Source organism: Lepidothrix coronata, unplaced genomic scaffold (assembly GCF_001604755.1).
Source record: "Lepidothrix coronata isolate B3197 unplaced genomic scaffold, Lepidothrix_coronata-1.0 Scaffold1, whole genome shotgun sequence".
Taxonomy (NCBI): domain Eukaryota; kingdom Metazoa; phylum Chordata; class Aves; order Passeriformes; family Pipridae; genus Lepidothrix; species Lepidothrix coronata.
The window spans coordinates 1302329-1314184 of record NW_016690181.1 but is presented as its reverse complement, the minus strand read 5'-3'; the positions used below and the strand labels follow the sequence as shown (position 1 = coordinate 1314184).

The 11856-nt window shown below is 40.9% G+C and overlaps 2 protein-coding genes across 3 annotated transcripts in view; both read right to left on the bottom strand.

Annotated features, from left to right (window-relative positions):
* The window catches only part of VPS39 (VPS39, HOPS complex subunit), a 23342-nt gene extending 21241 nt beyond the window's left edge, over positions 1-2101 (bottom strand). For both annotated transcript variants that reach the window (XM_017810234.1, XM_017810243.1), the window contains exons 1-2: positions 1937-2101; positions 186-251 (exon numbers count right to left, since the gene is read on the bottom strand). In XM_017810234.1, the coding sequence (XP_017665723.1) occupies positions 186-251; positions 1937-2009 (139 nt within the window). In that variant the 5' untranslated portion in view covers positions 2010-2101. The remainder of the gene's footprint in view (positions 1-185; positions 252-1936) is intronic.
* A 2461-nt stretch (positions 2102-4562) lies between these two features.
* Positions 4563-11856, bottom strand: part of TMEM87A (transmembrane protein 87A) — a 30499-nt gene continuing 23205 nt past the window's right edge. Inside the window, exons 14-20 of the mRNA XM_017810256.1 lie at positions 11524-11582; positions 11204-11307; positions 10768-10841; positions 9524-9585; positions 8279-8334; positions 7080-7110; positions 4563-6762 (exon numbers count right to left, since the gene is read on the bottom strand). Of these exons, the coding sequence (XP_017665745.1) occupies positions 6721-6762; positions 7080-7110; positions 8279-8334; positions 9524-9585; positions 10768-10841; positions 11204-11307; positions 11524-11582 (428 nt within the window). The 3' untranslated portion in view covers positions 4563-6720. The remainder of the gene's footprint in view (positions 6763-7079; positions 7111-8278; positions 8335-9523; positions 9586-10767; positions 10842-11203; positions 11308-11523; positions 11583-11856) is intronic.

Below are 11856 nucleotides of genomic sequence, written 5' to 3'. Positions count from 1 at the left end.
TCTTGCACATCTGAAAAATGGTATGAACACTTTCACCAAAGATCATACACAAATATTCATTAAACTCTATGTAGGAAAAAATCAGCAATTACACACACTTGTGTTAAAATCACTACAGCCTCCTAAAGTGCAGGAAATAAAAATAACATAATCAACTTTTTGTGCCATTCTTAAAATAAACTTACCTATGTCTTTCTTGATCCTGTAAAGCAGAAGATGCCCTTGTTTGGTACCAACAAGGAGCCATTCCTCTACAAAGACACAGGAGAAAGAGAGTCTAATTAGTTCAAAAAGTACTGCCCTTCCCAGTTGTGCTGGGTTTGGCCAGAGTAGTTAATTTTCTTCACAGTGCCTAGCATGGGACTATGTTACATTTATCAGAGTACTTGGGAACTTTTTTCAAATGCCAAGGAGGACATTCTCTAGTGACTACTTGTCTCCTATCACCTCTCCAGTGGAAGTGCTCAGAAGTAGCTTTCATTGTCAGGAGAGGATAGCCAAAGATCAAGCAGTAACAGAACAAACAGACTAGGCATCACATTCCACTTGTTTATACAAAGGTAAATAAGCAAATCATTGCATCTTCTGTGCAGTCAAAAGAGGCAATAAAGTATTCTTCAGATGTTATTATCTCTGAGAGGAACAGTGCTGCATAGTGGGAAGTACTGTCAGAAAGAAAAACAAGGAGTTCTACCTGGATTTGACTGTTGATTTTTTTTAACAGTCAGGTTTTTATGAGAACTCTCTGAAAGAGTCAGCTATGTTTGGAAGGATAGTGGCAGCTTTGCTTAGGTGACATTTGGATTGATTGGACAACCAAGAGCCATTTAAGATTTATAAAAGAGAACCTTTTACTCTACAAACTCTATGGCAGGCTTTCAAACTCTTCCTCTTTACAGCATCTACACCATACAAAAGGCACAGAATCTTTATAGGTTGATTAAATAAGAATGAATTTCTTCCTCGCTGAATATCATATAGGAAAGCAGCACACATTAATATTTCTTTCTACATTTAGTACTGTCTCACTACCAAATATACTTGCATTTTAATAGTCTTGTTTCCTGCGAGACCTTTCTTCCACTAGTTGGTACAAAAGTTGTAGAGACAGAATTACACCTCTTTTTACACAACTATACTGCCAGAAGGCTGTAGGTTTAGGCTTTTTCTCTACTTCAGCAAAATCAGTGCTTTCAAAGAGATAAAAGATAAAAGCTGCAATGCAGGAATAAACTATCTTCACATCCTCTCCAATACATAACTCCAGCATAAACAATCCATGTATAAATGGGGCACTACAATTCAGGATATAATTTTGGTCTTAAGACAGATTAGTGGGGGTCACAATTCCATCGTGTTTGGAGTTCTTTTAATTATCGATTTTGTGTGATGGTAGTATATCTGATGGTAACTGCCCAAGGCTCCAATAAGCCTCATCAAGCCCTATCATTATGACAGCTGGTGCAGTCACCTGACCAAAACCTTGACAGTCAGGTATGCCCAAAAATATAACCTACAGTGATATACCATTAACACATGCAAACAGATTCTAAATCTAAGACCTCAACGTACCACCAGCATTCCAAGATAAACTTAAGTCAGAATACAGGGGATGCTATTTTAGCAAGAAACTAGCTAGTCCCCTGTTACAGCCCTGGGAATCCTGGCAGCCTCCTGCACAGCCAGGCGGGCAGGATAGCGGGGCCCGCGCCGCGGGCACGTCCCGCTGCGGGCACGGCCGGGAGCCGGGACACGGGACTCGCTCCCGCCGGCCCGGGGGGCGGCAGGGCCCCGCCCGCACAGGGTGCAGCCGGCCAGGGCCGGGCGGCGCTGCCTCCCCCGGCCCGCTGCAGGGCAGGGCGCGGCACCCCCCGCACGGCTGACCGGGACGGGATAGCGGAGCGGCTCGGACGGCGGCGCGGCCCCTCCGGCTCACCCCAGGCCGCCAGGCAGTCGATCTGCAGCGGCAGCTTCTCCAGGATCGGCACATGCTCGAAGGCGTCGTGCATGGCGGCGACTCCCGCGACCCCGGCTGCCACAGCACCCGGCGCAGGCAGAGCACCGGCGGGGCGGGGCCGGGCGGGACGGGGGAAAGCCCCGACGGGAAGGACCCCGACGGAAGCGCCCGCGCTGCCCGAAGGCTCCCCGCCTTTTCCGGCCCCGCCCGCCCCACCGCCGCTTCCGCCGCAGGCCACGCCCGCCGCGCTGCTCCCGTCCCGCTGGTAACGCCGTGCTCGTCCCTCCGCCGCCCCGCGGGGGTCTTGGCACAGCCCGGAGCGCTCCGCCAGGGACAGAACGCCAGGAGCTGTCCCTCAGAACAGTCCCCGCGCCGGCAGCCCGACAAACAGGAGCGGTCTGCCCCGGAGCTCGGGCGCGAGCGGGAAACGCATGTCCGCATGGCCAGGATGCTGTCCCCAAGGGGACTCTCCTCACCCCGTCATAATCCTTGTGCAGCTTCATATAGCCCAAAAAAGGGACTGGCTGTAGCAAACCCTCGTCTTCTCACAGCGTCAGTCTGAGAGGTGTTTGGTTTCCTTTGGCTTACCTAAACCAGAGCGGGTAGGAAAGTCACACACTATACAAGGGCCTTCATAACCTAAGGCAACCAGATGAGAATTGCAAGGCGTATCTTGCAAGTAAATGTCTATTTTTGGAGGTCATAAGTTCTACTTTAGTGAACTTACCCTATGAACTTGGCCGGTGAAGTTCAGATTCCAGGGGATAATCTTTACTTGTTACCTTGTCCCTTCCAAAATAGTTGCATTTACTTCAGTCATGGAGAGGTGCAACATTCACCATCACTGACACAGAAACTTATCTAACTAACCCAAACTCAAAAAACGCATGGCACTAAGTTCTGCAAGCATTTTCACCAACAGAAACCACCGTTTCCAAAAACAGGGACTGAGGATGCTCTGTGCTGGGAGATCAAAGCACAGGAAGAGAAGAACAAGCATGGTGTTCTTGCATCCAGCTTCATTCCTGCTCAGGAATGAAACCCTGCTAAAGCACAAAACTGTGCTAAGTCACATCCCTTTTTCAGATACCAGAACTGCAAATTGCCAAAGGAGTTATGGCTCAGGTATGTAGCTGGTCTCTTTGACCTAGGATCCCTACAAAAGGAAAAGGGATAGAGTACTGATTTAGTGCAAGGAAACAAAAGTTTCAATAACACTGAGTAATAACGACTTCACATGCAAATAGTTGTAATCCAGGAAGCAAATTATTTGTGAGGCATTGGCCTCTTCAGGTTTTAAGAAGTACCACACTTTAGCATACAACATAAAATGCCATATAAAGTGAACAGGAGGATAAACAAAGCCCACAAACACACACTGCTATATGTGCAGAATAAGACAAACATACCCTTCCCTACACTAGGTCTTATGATCCTGACTCACTGCCTATCAAGCCTGTGATTCTGTAATTTCTTTACCATGCTGTGACCTCTTACTCAGTCCCTCCTTCAGAGTTCTCAGCAGGAACATTTTGTCACCCTAATGAAAAGCTGGTCAACAATATCAGCTGCTTCAGTATGTTTTCAGTTTTCTGTATGGTGTGCACATGCTGCAATTGCAACAGCAGTATCACAGCTACTTCTCACAAATCTATACAGAACTAATCAGGCACAAGAACTCTTAAAAAACTCCTGTCAGACATTTATTTTTTCTGTAAGCAGAAAATTATTAGGAACAGGTGGTTGAAGATATTTAAAGTCAGCAGCCAAATTTCCTAAAGAAAATTCAGCTTTTCCACATCATTTTAATTAATAAAAACACTTGTAGATCTCAGACCTAGGAGTAGATCTTTTCTCTCTCCAGCTCACCAAGTCTTTCAGAGTAGTTTGCATGGTTTGTTTTAAAATTCCAATACCCTTTTAAAAGAATGGGTATAAATTTGAATTGTCTTCCCTGTCTACATAATTAAAGTAACAACCTGCAGGATTTCTGGTCAGGCATTTTAGCAAGCTAGGTTGCTGATTAAGCTTTCCTGAGCTTTTCCAAGTCATGGAACCAACACATCTTTAGGAGCAAAACCAGGTTTCAGAAGAGGCAAAGATCCCCTCAGTAGAACCAACATACTTGACCAAACGTGCTGCTGCAGGAGAGGCCACATTGCTGCAACTCCCTTGCACATGCCCTCTTTGCTTCTCATCCACTGCCTTTAGCCATCTCTCCTGGAATCATAATTGCAGGAGCAGCTGTGCACATGCCACAGCCCACACTATACTGTGGGAGCTGGGCACTCACACAATTTTTCCACAGGACTACAAAAAAGTCACAGCAGACACTTGCTGTAGGCTAGGAAGCAGATGCTACCTTCCAATGATACAGAAACTCTGCTAAAACAAGCGGAAAACCAAAAATGCTAACCAAGGGATCAACAAGCCCCTTGTGGAATTCAGGACAACTTCAAATACTGCTTCAGGTAAGTACAAGAATGGAAGGGCAGAAGGCAGCAAGGATTGCCTAAGACCTACCACTGTAGTCATAGGTTGCATGCACCACACTGCTACTACATTTATTTTAGTCTTTAAATTATTAATTCAATTAAACTATGAATACAATTAATAAAACTGTTTAGATCTTTTACTTTTGTTCAGAAATTTATTATTTGCTCTACCTCTATTAGCTTTTCAAATGACAGACTTCCACTCTATTGTCAAGCTCAACGAGAAAAAAAAAAAACTGTTGGGAATAACTGCATTATAAATACTGCGCAATAAAAAGCTAAAATCAGGGAGCTTTGTGAAGATGTTAACACTTCCTCCTGTGAGACAAGAGGTAGTAAGAAAGTGGAAGGACACAACATAAGCCTTTCTCCTCTTTGCCTAGCCTTTATTAAATAGTACATACAAACTGTTGTGCTTCCAGTAGAGAACATTTTTACCTATTTGTTTCAAAAAACCCAAACAACCCAGAACAATAGGACTTAAAAAAAAAAAATCAAAACAGAACCCACCCCCCCCATTAAATAGCAAGCTTTGTGTAGCTTTATTTCACAAAATTTCCTCTCCTCAAAAGGACATGGAGGTAACATTTCTTTCATCTATATCAATTAAGCATAGCAAATTAGAAGTGTTTTTTAATTAAGAGATTCTACCTGTAGCCTAAAGAAGAGCTCTAGCAACTCCTGCAGAAGCAGTGAGGTGCTATAGCCACAGCTTTTTTTTCTCTGCCCATCTGCTGAGAGTTCACTGCCCCACAGCACACCTAGCAGAAGACACTATGTCCTTGTGCCTCAGCTACTCTACTGTAAAGTGCCACGTTTCAGCTTGAATTGCTGATAAAGATGAACTACAGCTAAGCTACCAGACTTTACAGTGGAATGAATGAAGTACAGGCACATGTTTATTTCTGCTGTCATAGCTATGAGTGAAGAACCAGAAAAGCTTACTCCCTATGCCATTCCAGCAGCAGCCACATCTGCTCCTGAGCTGTCCAGCTACTGCATACCTGGTAATCATCAGGTGTAAAGGTTATGAACCTGAATTAGACCTTTTGCATACAGTCTACAGTGGGTTTCCATGAGGAAGTTATTGCAAGTGTAGCTGTTACAGCCAAGCAAAAAATAAAAACAGAACACCAAATGCTCTTTTTAATCTCAAAAGGAGAAACAAAATGCAATTATATAGGAGTCTGAAACTTTGACTGAAACACAGTGATCTCAGAGTACCTCTTGGCCATAGGACCAATTGGGACAGGAAAGCTCATCATCAGATCACTTACATGGGAAGCAATTCTAAACAGACACTGGGAACTTAACTATCCCAGCACTGTGGACTTCCCATAAAGCCTCTTTCAAGTAAGGTAGGCAGTGCTTGCACCCTCTAGAAAGCAATGCCATGTTCTCGTAGAAGAGCGCCAACTTCTTGGTGGGAGATGTTACATGTAAAGGGAGAATATCTGCTTAACATGTCGTCAAGCACTTTTGGAGCGCTGCAGGAATGGGTTTGGTGATGTTTGGTGGTGTTGTTTTAAATTAAATCATGCAACACATGAAAGGTAGGGGCAAATAATTTTTCCAGGCATCCACCACATTGCCGGCAATGAGATGTGCCACAACAGCAAGTGTTAGCTCTAGACAGCTGTTACCTATAGGTCAATGGCATTTAAAATAGAAAATCTTTCATACACAGTGTTATGAATAAAATTGCACTTGATTTTGTTAAAAACTCATATCATTGTAACTTTTCCAAATATTTTCATTCTGGTATCTTAATTTTCTTCATCAACAGGAGCTTCTCTCTAAAACCCTCTCATGCATATTGGGCACATGACATACAACAGCAGTTGTATCTACCAGTAAATGGGTCTGTTGTTTCTTCAGTGCTTACTTCTAGATGTCCCCACCCTCCCCCCAAAAAGGTACAGGCAGTTCACCTCTAGGTGTCAATTGTAACACTGAAATATAAACTCCTCAAACAGACATTAGGAATTTTAGTTTCACAGATTAAATATTTGAAAAGTTACAGAAGGTGCTGGAATAGTACATATGTAAATTGCTTAAAAATCCAAACTCGCAGCAACATTGTAAATTAAAATTTCTGAAAGGTTTATAATGTCCTTGTGAACTTCTTCCACAGCAAGACACCCTCCACGACAGTAAAGCATCAAACTTTCAAGGCTGAGATCAACAAACAAATCAGCAGGATGCACTTGCTCCACCAAGCAACTTTAAAAGAGGCGTCTCCACTTCCAGTAGCAAAAAGCTACTCCTTCATTCCATTTTGGACCTTTCGAAGTGTGTAATCATTCTTTCCTGGAAAATAAAATACCCAATGGTGTCATTTCCCCCAGTAGGTTTACCTTATTCAGAATGTGCACATTCACAACAAATGTAAACTCACATGCATTTTAAGTCAGGAGTCCAACTTACACAGCAGATATAGCACTTTTTTTACAATACGTATTTGGAATACATGTTTGTATTCTAAGAAGTTGTCCCCACTATCCTCCCCCCCTTGTAGTATTTTACTGCTGCACTGACAGTTTTGATAAGCCAAGTCTTTACCAGCTGACTCATGACTCCTTTGGCATGTGAGAAGACTAATTTGAACTGAAGACTTCTTTACTGACCTCATCTGAATCCAGAAGAGCTGGAAGAGCACTGCAGTGGGGGAGGAGAAAAAAAGTTAAAATTAATGCATACTAAGAGCATATGATTGACAACCATTTTTAACCTTATGTTGCTTTTAGGGCACAGAAGAGCAACAAAGACAAACCTTTCAATTTAACAGAAATTAGAGAAAGACACACAAAAAAGGAAGAGCCCAAGGAGTATCCTCAACCACCTTTGCAGTTTCAAATTCTTTTTTTCTATGCTTCTCATTATCAACTGAACAATTTCCAAGTTTCCAAATAAGCCGCATCATTCATGCAGGAACACTGCTGAACTACACTGAAGAAATTTACAATATGGGACCATGTTGTAAAAACACGGCCCAGGAATCAAACAAGTTCCGCTGGTACCCCAGCCTATAATAGACATCCCATCTGTTAAGATATTGTCTCTTCACAACCCTGATCAGACTCTCAGGAACAGAAAACCCTGCAGCAGAGGAGCTCAAAGTGTCCTTTCATAACTTACACCAGTCTAGTTCTTTTTTTCTTAAGGAATCCTATCAGTCTTCAAAAAATCAGTATTAGAACTGGGAAAACTCAGAAAATGCACTTTTTCATCCTCTAGAAACTTAACCTAATTTCTTGTCTTTACCTAACTTCAAGGAAAGTTTTGTACTTCAATCCATAGCCTCTGCCAAAAATACCTGTTCAAATTTGTGAACATAATTAATCTGTGAACATTAGTTTTGCTACAGAAAAGGTAGCATTTTTAGGATGTAAAAGTTATTAAAAGCACAATAGATGTAGACATCACACACAGCTGACTATACTGCCAGAAACATAAAAATATCAACTTTATTTGGAATGTCGGTTGTAAACTAAACTACATTATTCCATGGTTTACATTCAGCAAGATACTCAAGGGTCTTTTCAGAGCACTTAACAGAAAGAGGGTTTGTTTGTTCTGTCTTCTAGATTTAACTTTAGTGAAGTGCAAAGCAGTCTGTGGTTTCACAGTCCAAGGCAGTGTTCTTTAAGTCAGCATGTTCAAATCTGACAGACTGCATACAGCCAAGTGTCATCACACTAAGAAGTCAGAGGCCAGTGCCAGGCTCTGCTCATGGAAGCCCAGCATAAAGTTATAAAGCATTCTAATGTACTTGTGTTCCTGTGGGCAAGGAACTTGCTTTTATTGTGACTATAAAAATACTCACACATCTGTCACTGATGAAGGAACATTCTCCTCTACCCACTTCAGGTCATCTTCTTGCTAGAAATACAGAAATTAAACAGAAAACAAAAGTCATTTTCCCCAAAATGCTGTCACATGCAAACCTTTTTTTTCTCAACCTACTTAACAAAAAGTAATATATTTAAAATGTCAGTTAAAAATTTAAACAAAAACCAAAACCCCAAACAAACAACAGGAAAAAACATCTTCGATTTGATTTCTGGATTACAGAAAACACATTCCAGGAAAAAAAAAAAAAGAGGACTAAAGAAAAACTAGCTGTGAACTCTTTAACAGTCTAATGGTGACTAGGAAAAGGAGGACCTCAGGACACTTCGGTTATTTACATAATCTAGTTTTAGTCTCTCAACAAAGAACACTATCTTTTGAAGATGTTAATAGATGAAACAATATAAAAAGCACAAGTTAGATTTATCAAAGGTATTGTCCATATTGTCAGGATGTCTCATTTCTATCTGGTGAACAGTCTCTTAATTCACAACACAAGCACATTTGTTCTGAAGTTGTGGAAATGACCGTCTCATCCCCCTGGGTCCCAAAACAGAAAAGTTTGATTTTCATGTTATCCTCAGGTAAGTAGTACACAGTTGCAATCAACCTTTGAGAAAAACAATGTCAACAACAAAAATATGACTGCTATTACAATGAATTCCTACATGTTCTTTCCACTTTTAAGTTTATGCACAAATTCCATGAAAATTCCAAGACATATTTTCTACCTCCTAGATGAATGTGGCTTGTAAGCCACATGGAAAAAAAAAATGCACATTATCCTGAAGTATTTAGGCAGGTACATAACAATATCTATATCACCTCATTCAACTAATAAATCACAAATCTCAAAACTAGAAGGCAATTTATTTAAAATTGTCCCTCTGAGACTAACAAACTTGTTAAAATAATGTATTACTCATTATCAGAATATGGTATTATACAGTTTTATCTATACTGGATTGCACAAACATTCCTAAAGAACAGACTGAATTCTAAAGTTTCCACTGTACATACAGGAAATCTGATGGAAAACCTGTATTTGCTTTCTTTTCAGAAGTAATGTAAACTTAAAATACTTTGACTTACTCACACTGAAGCAAACCAAAAAACTCATATTTATTGGCTCAAAACTTTGCAAAACTACTCATAACTACTGTGAGCAAACAAAGAAGAGATGAATCTATATTCTTTGAGGTAGAGAGAGTGTACTCACAGCTTTGTTTGCTTTTACATTCCCATTTGGTTCTTGCTTTGTACTTCTCATTTTCATTCCCTCTGAAAACAAAAGGAAAAAAGATTGGGATAACTGAACTATAATTGTTCATAGACTGTAAGTGAAAGTGCTGAATCTTCATTTAGGATATTTCATCACATTTGAGAGGCAGAATTAGACAAGTTAATGATTAGAGACAGCTTTCCCTTTGGAAGGCTTGTAGTATTTTTTCCTGACAGGTGGAATACCTGTTTTTTTCTGAATTTTGTGATTTTACCCAGGAGATATAAATTTTCTAATCATTTTATTTAAGCCAGACAGCAGCAGCATAGAACTCTGACACAGTTACCCAGAGAGGCTGTGGAATCTCCATCCTTTCAGATACTCAAAAGCCATCTGGACATGGTCTGGGGCAACCTGTTCTAGGTAAACCCTGCTTGAGCAGGGGGTTTGGACAGGATGACCTCCAGAGGTCCCTTCCAGCCTTAACCATTCTGAGACACAGGCAACTCCCAAAGTTTATTTTACCTACTGGCTGCTGACCGGCCACTTGGTTGACTTACAAGATGAACAGCAACATGCATCTCCCAGCCTGACAGATAGCCAGATAGAGCTGATTTGCCAAATGCACCTAATGGATTACACACTTCTCCTCAGCTGCTACACAAGGCAAACAGCAGCAATATATCCCAACATAATGAATTGTGGACAGACAGCAGCAACAGGTACGTGGCCCTACCTTTTACACAGCTTATGAACAGAGGTGTTACAACAGACAATTTCATGAATAAACATATTCATCCCACTGGACATTCCTATGTTAGGCCTTAACATGGAAAATTAAGATTGCAGAGTTCAGAGCACAGATAATAAATGAAAATTCTTAAATGGGATTTTAAAAGAGAACTGCACACTAAACCGCTGCCTAGCAACAATATCCAAGAGATCCTTGTCATCATGACTGGATTCAAACCTAAGACTTTACATATTCAATAAAACAAAGTCCACTAGACCTGGCAAAGCAACATCAACAGTAGCAGTGTTTCCAGTGTCAACCCCAGAATTAAACACTGGCAATGTAAACACTAAACATAAAGCCAGTATTTCCTCTACAACTACATGTATCGATGGCAATTGATTCCACTTTCCCAGCAGTAATGAATTTTTTGCCAGAGAGGAAGACACCTTCCTCCACAAAAGTGTCTCTTTAACACTGAAATTAGGTGGAAAAATTTTTTTCTTACCAAAGCTTTCCTTTAACATTGGCTCTTTCTGCTCATCATCATCCTCCTCTTCTGACAGTGGTGAGAAAGCAAACCTTCAGGAGTGAAAGAATGAAAGCTATCTTAGAATTGTATCTCTTGCCTCCCAAGAGATCCATTACCCCAGCATTCACATGACTTGATTATTCTGTCTAGTTCACGATTTTTAAGACTGATGCTCAACTACATAATCGAAAGTTTAAGTCACTTCTTTTTAAATAAGTTCAGCAACCAGGAACAGACTGGATTTTATGTATGTGACTTCTCTATGCTTACTTTTCCTCAAGCCCCTACACAGACTGCTTAGTATCCTTATGGATCAGTATAGAGTAACTAAAAATCACCCTCCAGTACTTCTTTGAATAAACAAGCATTCCCAAAACCCAGTATTTTTAGGAAGAGGTAAGAAAAGCTGAACCTTTGGTTGTTAGCAGATGGTCTCCACAGAATCATGATGACAAAAAGGATCATTGAAAACAATAAACGCCAGATGGCATCATCCACCCATAGCTCCTGCCAGTCCTGCCAAGAAATACAGCAGCACAAATGGAAAGTATTGAGAAGCAAGAAATTCCATGTCCTCATCTCTTTCCAAGGGTGAACTACAGGCATCTGTCAAACAGGCTCATTACTCACAACAGTGAGAATTTTAGCATGTGGTACTATGTGGCAATCTCACTGCCAAATGTAAACTTATTAAGAGGCAGCAATTGTAGAAAACATTCAATATAAACTCACCGACTGACAGTCCACCAGCCTGAACTTCATGGTGGTCCAGATGATAAATACAATAGATGCTGCGATATTCAAACAAACAAGTTGCTTATTACTACAAAATACGCCAATTCAAATATCCCACCAACAGGACTCTTTCCAAAACAAAGACCAAAAACCTAAACAGTGAAGTCTTGACATCCAATTAAACAGTTTTGAAAAACAAGAGATGGATTTATTGTACTGACCTTATACAATAGTTTAGGCATAGACACATAGAGACACAAGGCATAAATCAAATATTAAGTATTTAGCCAACTCCTCACTCCTATTTATTTTTCTTACATTACTTTTATC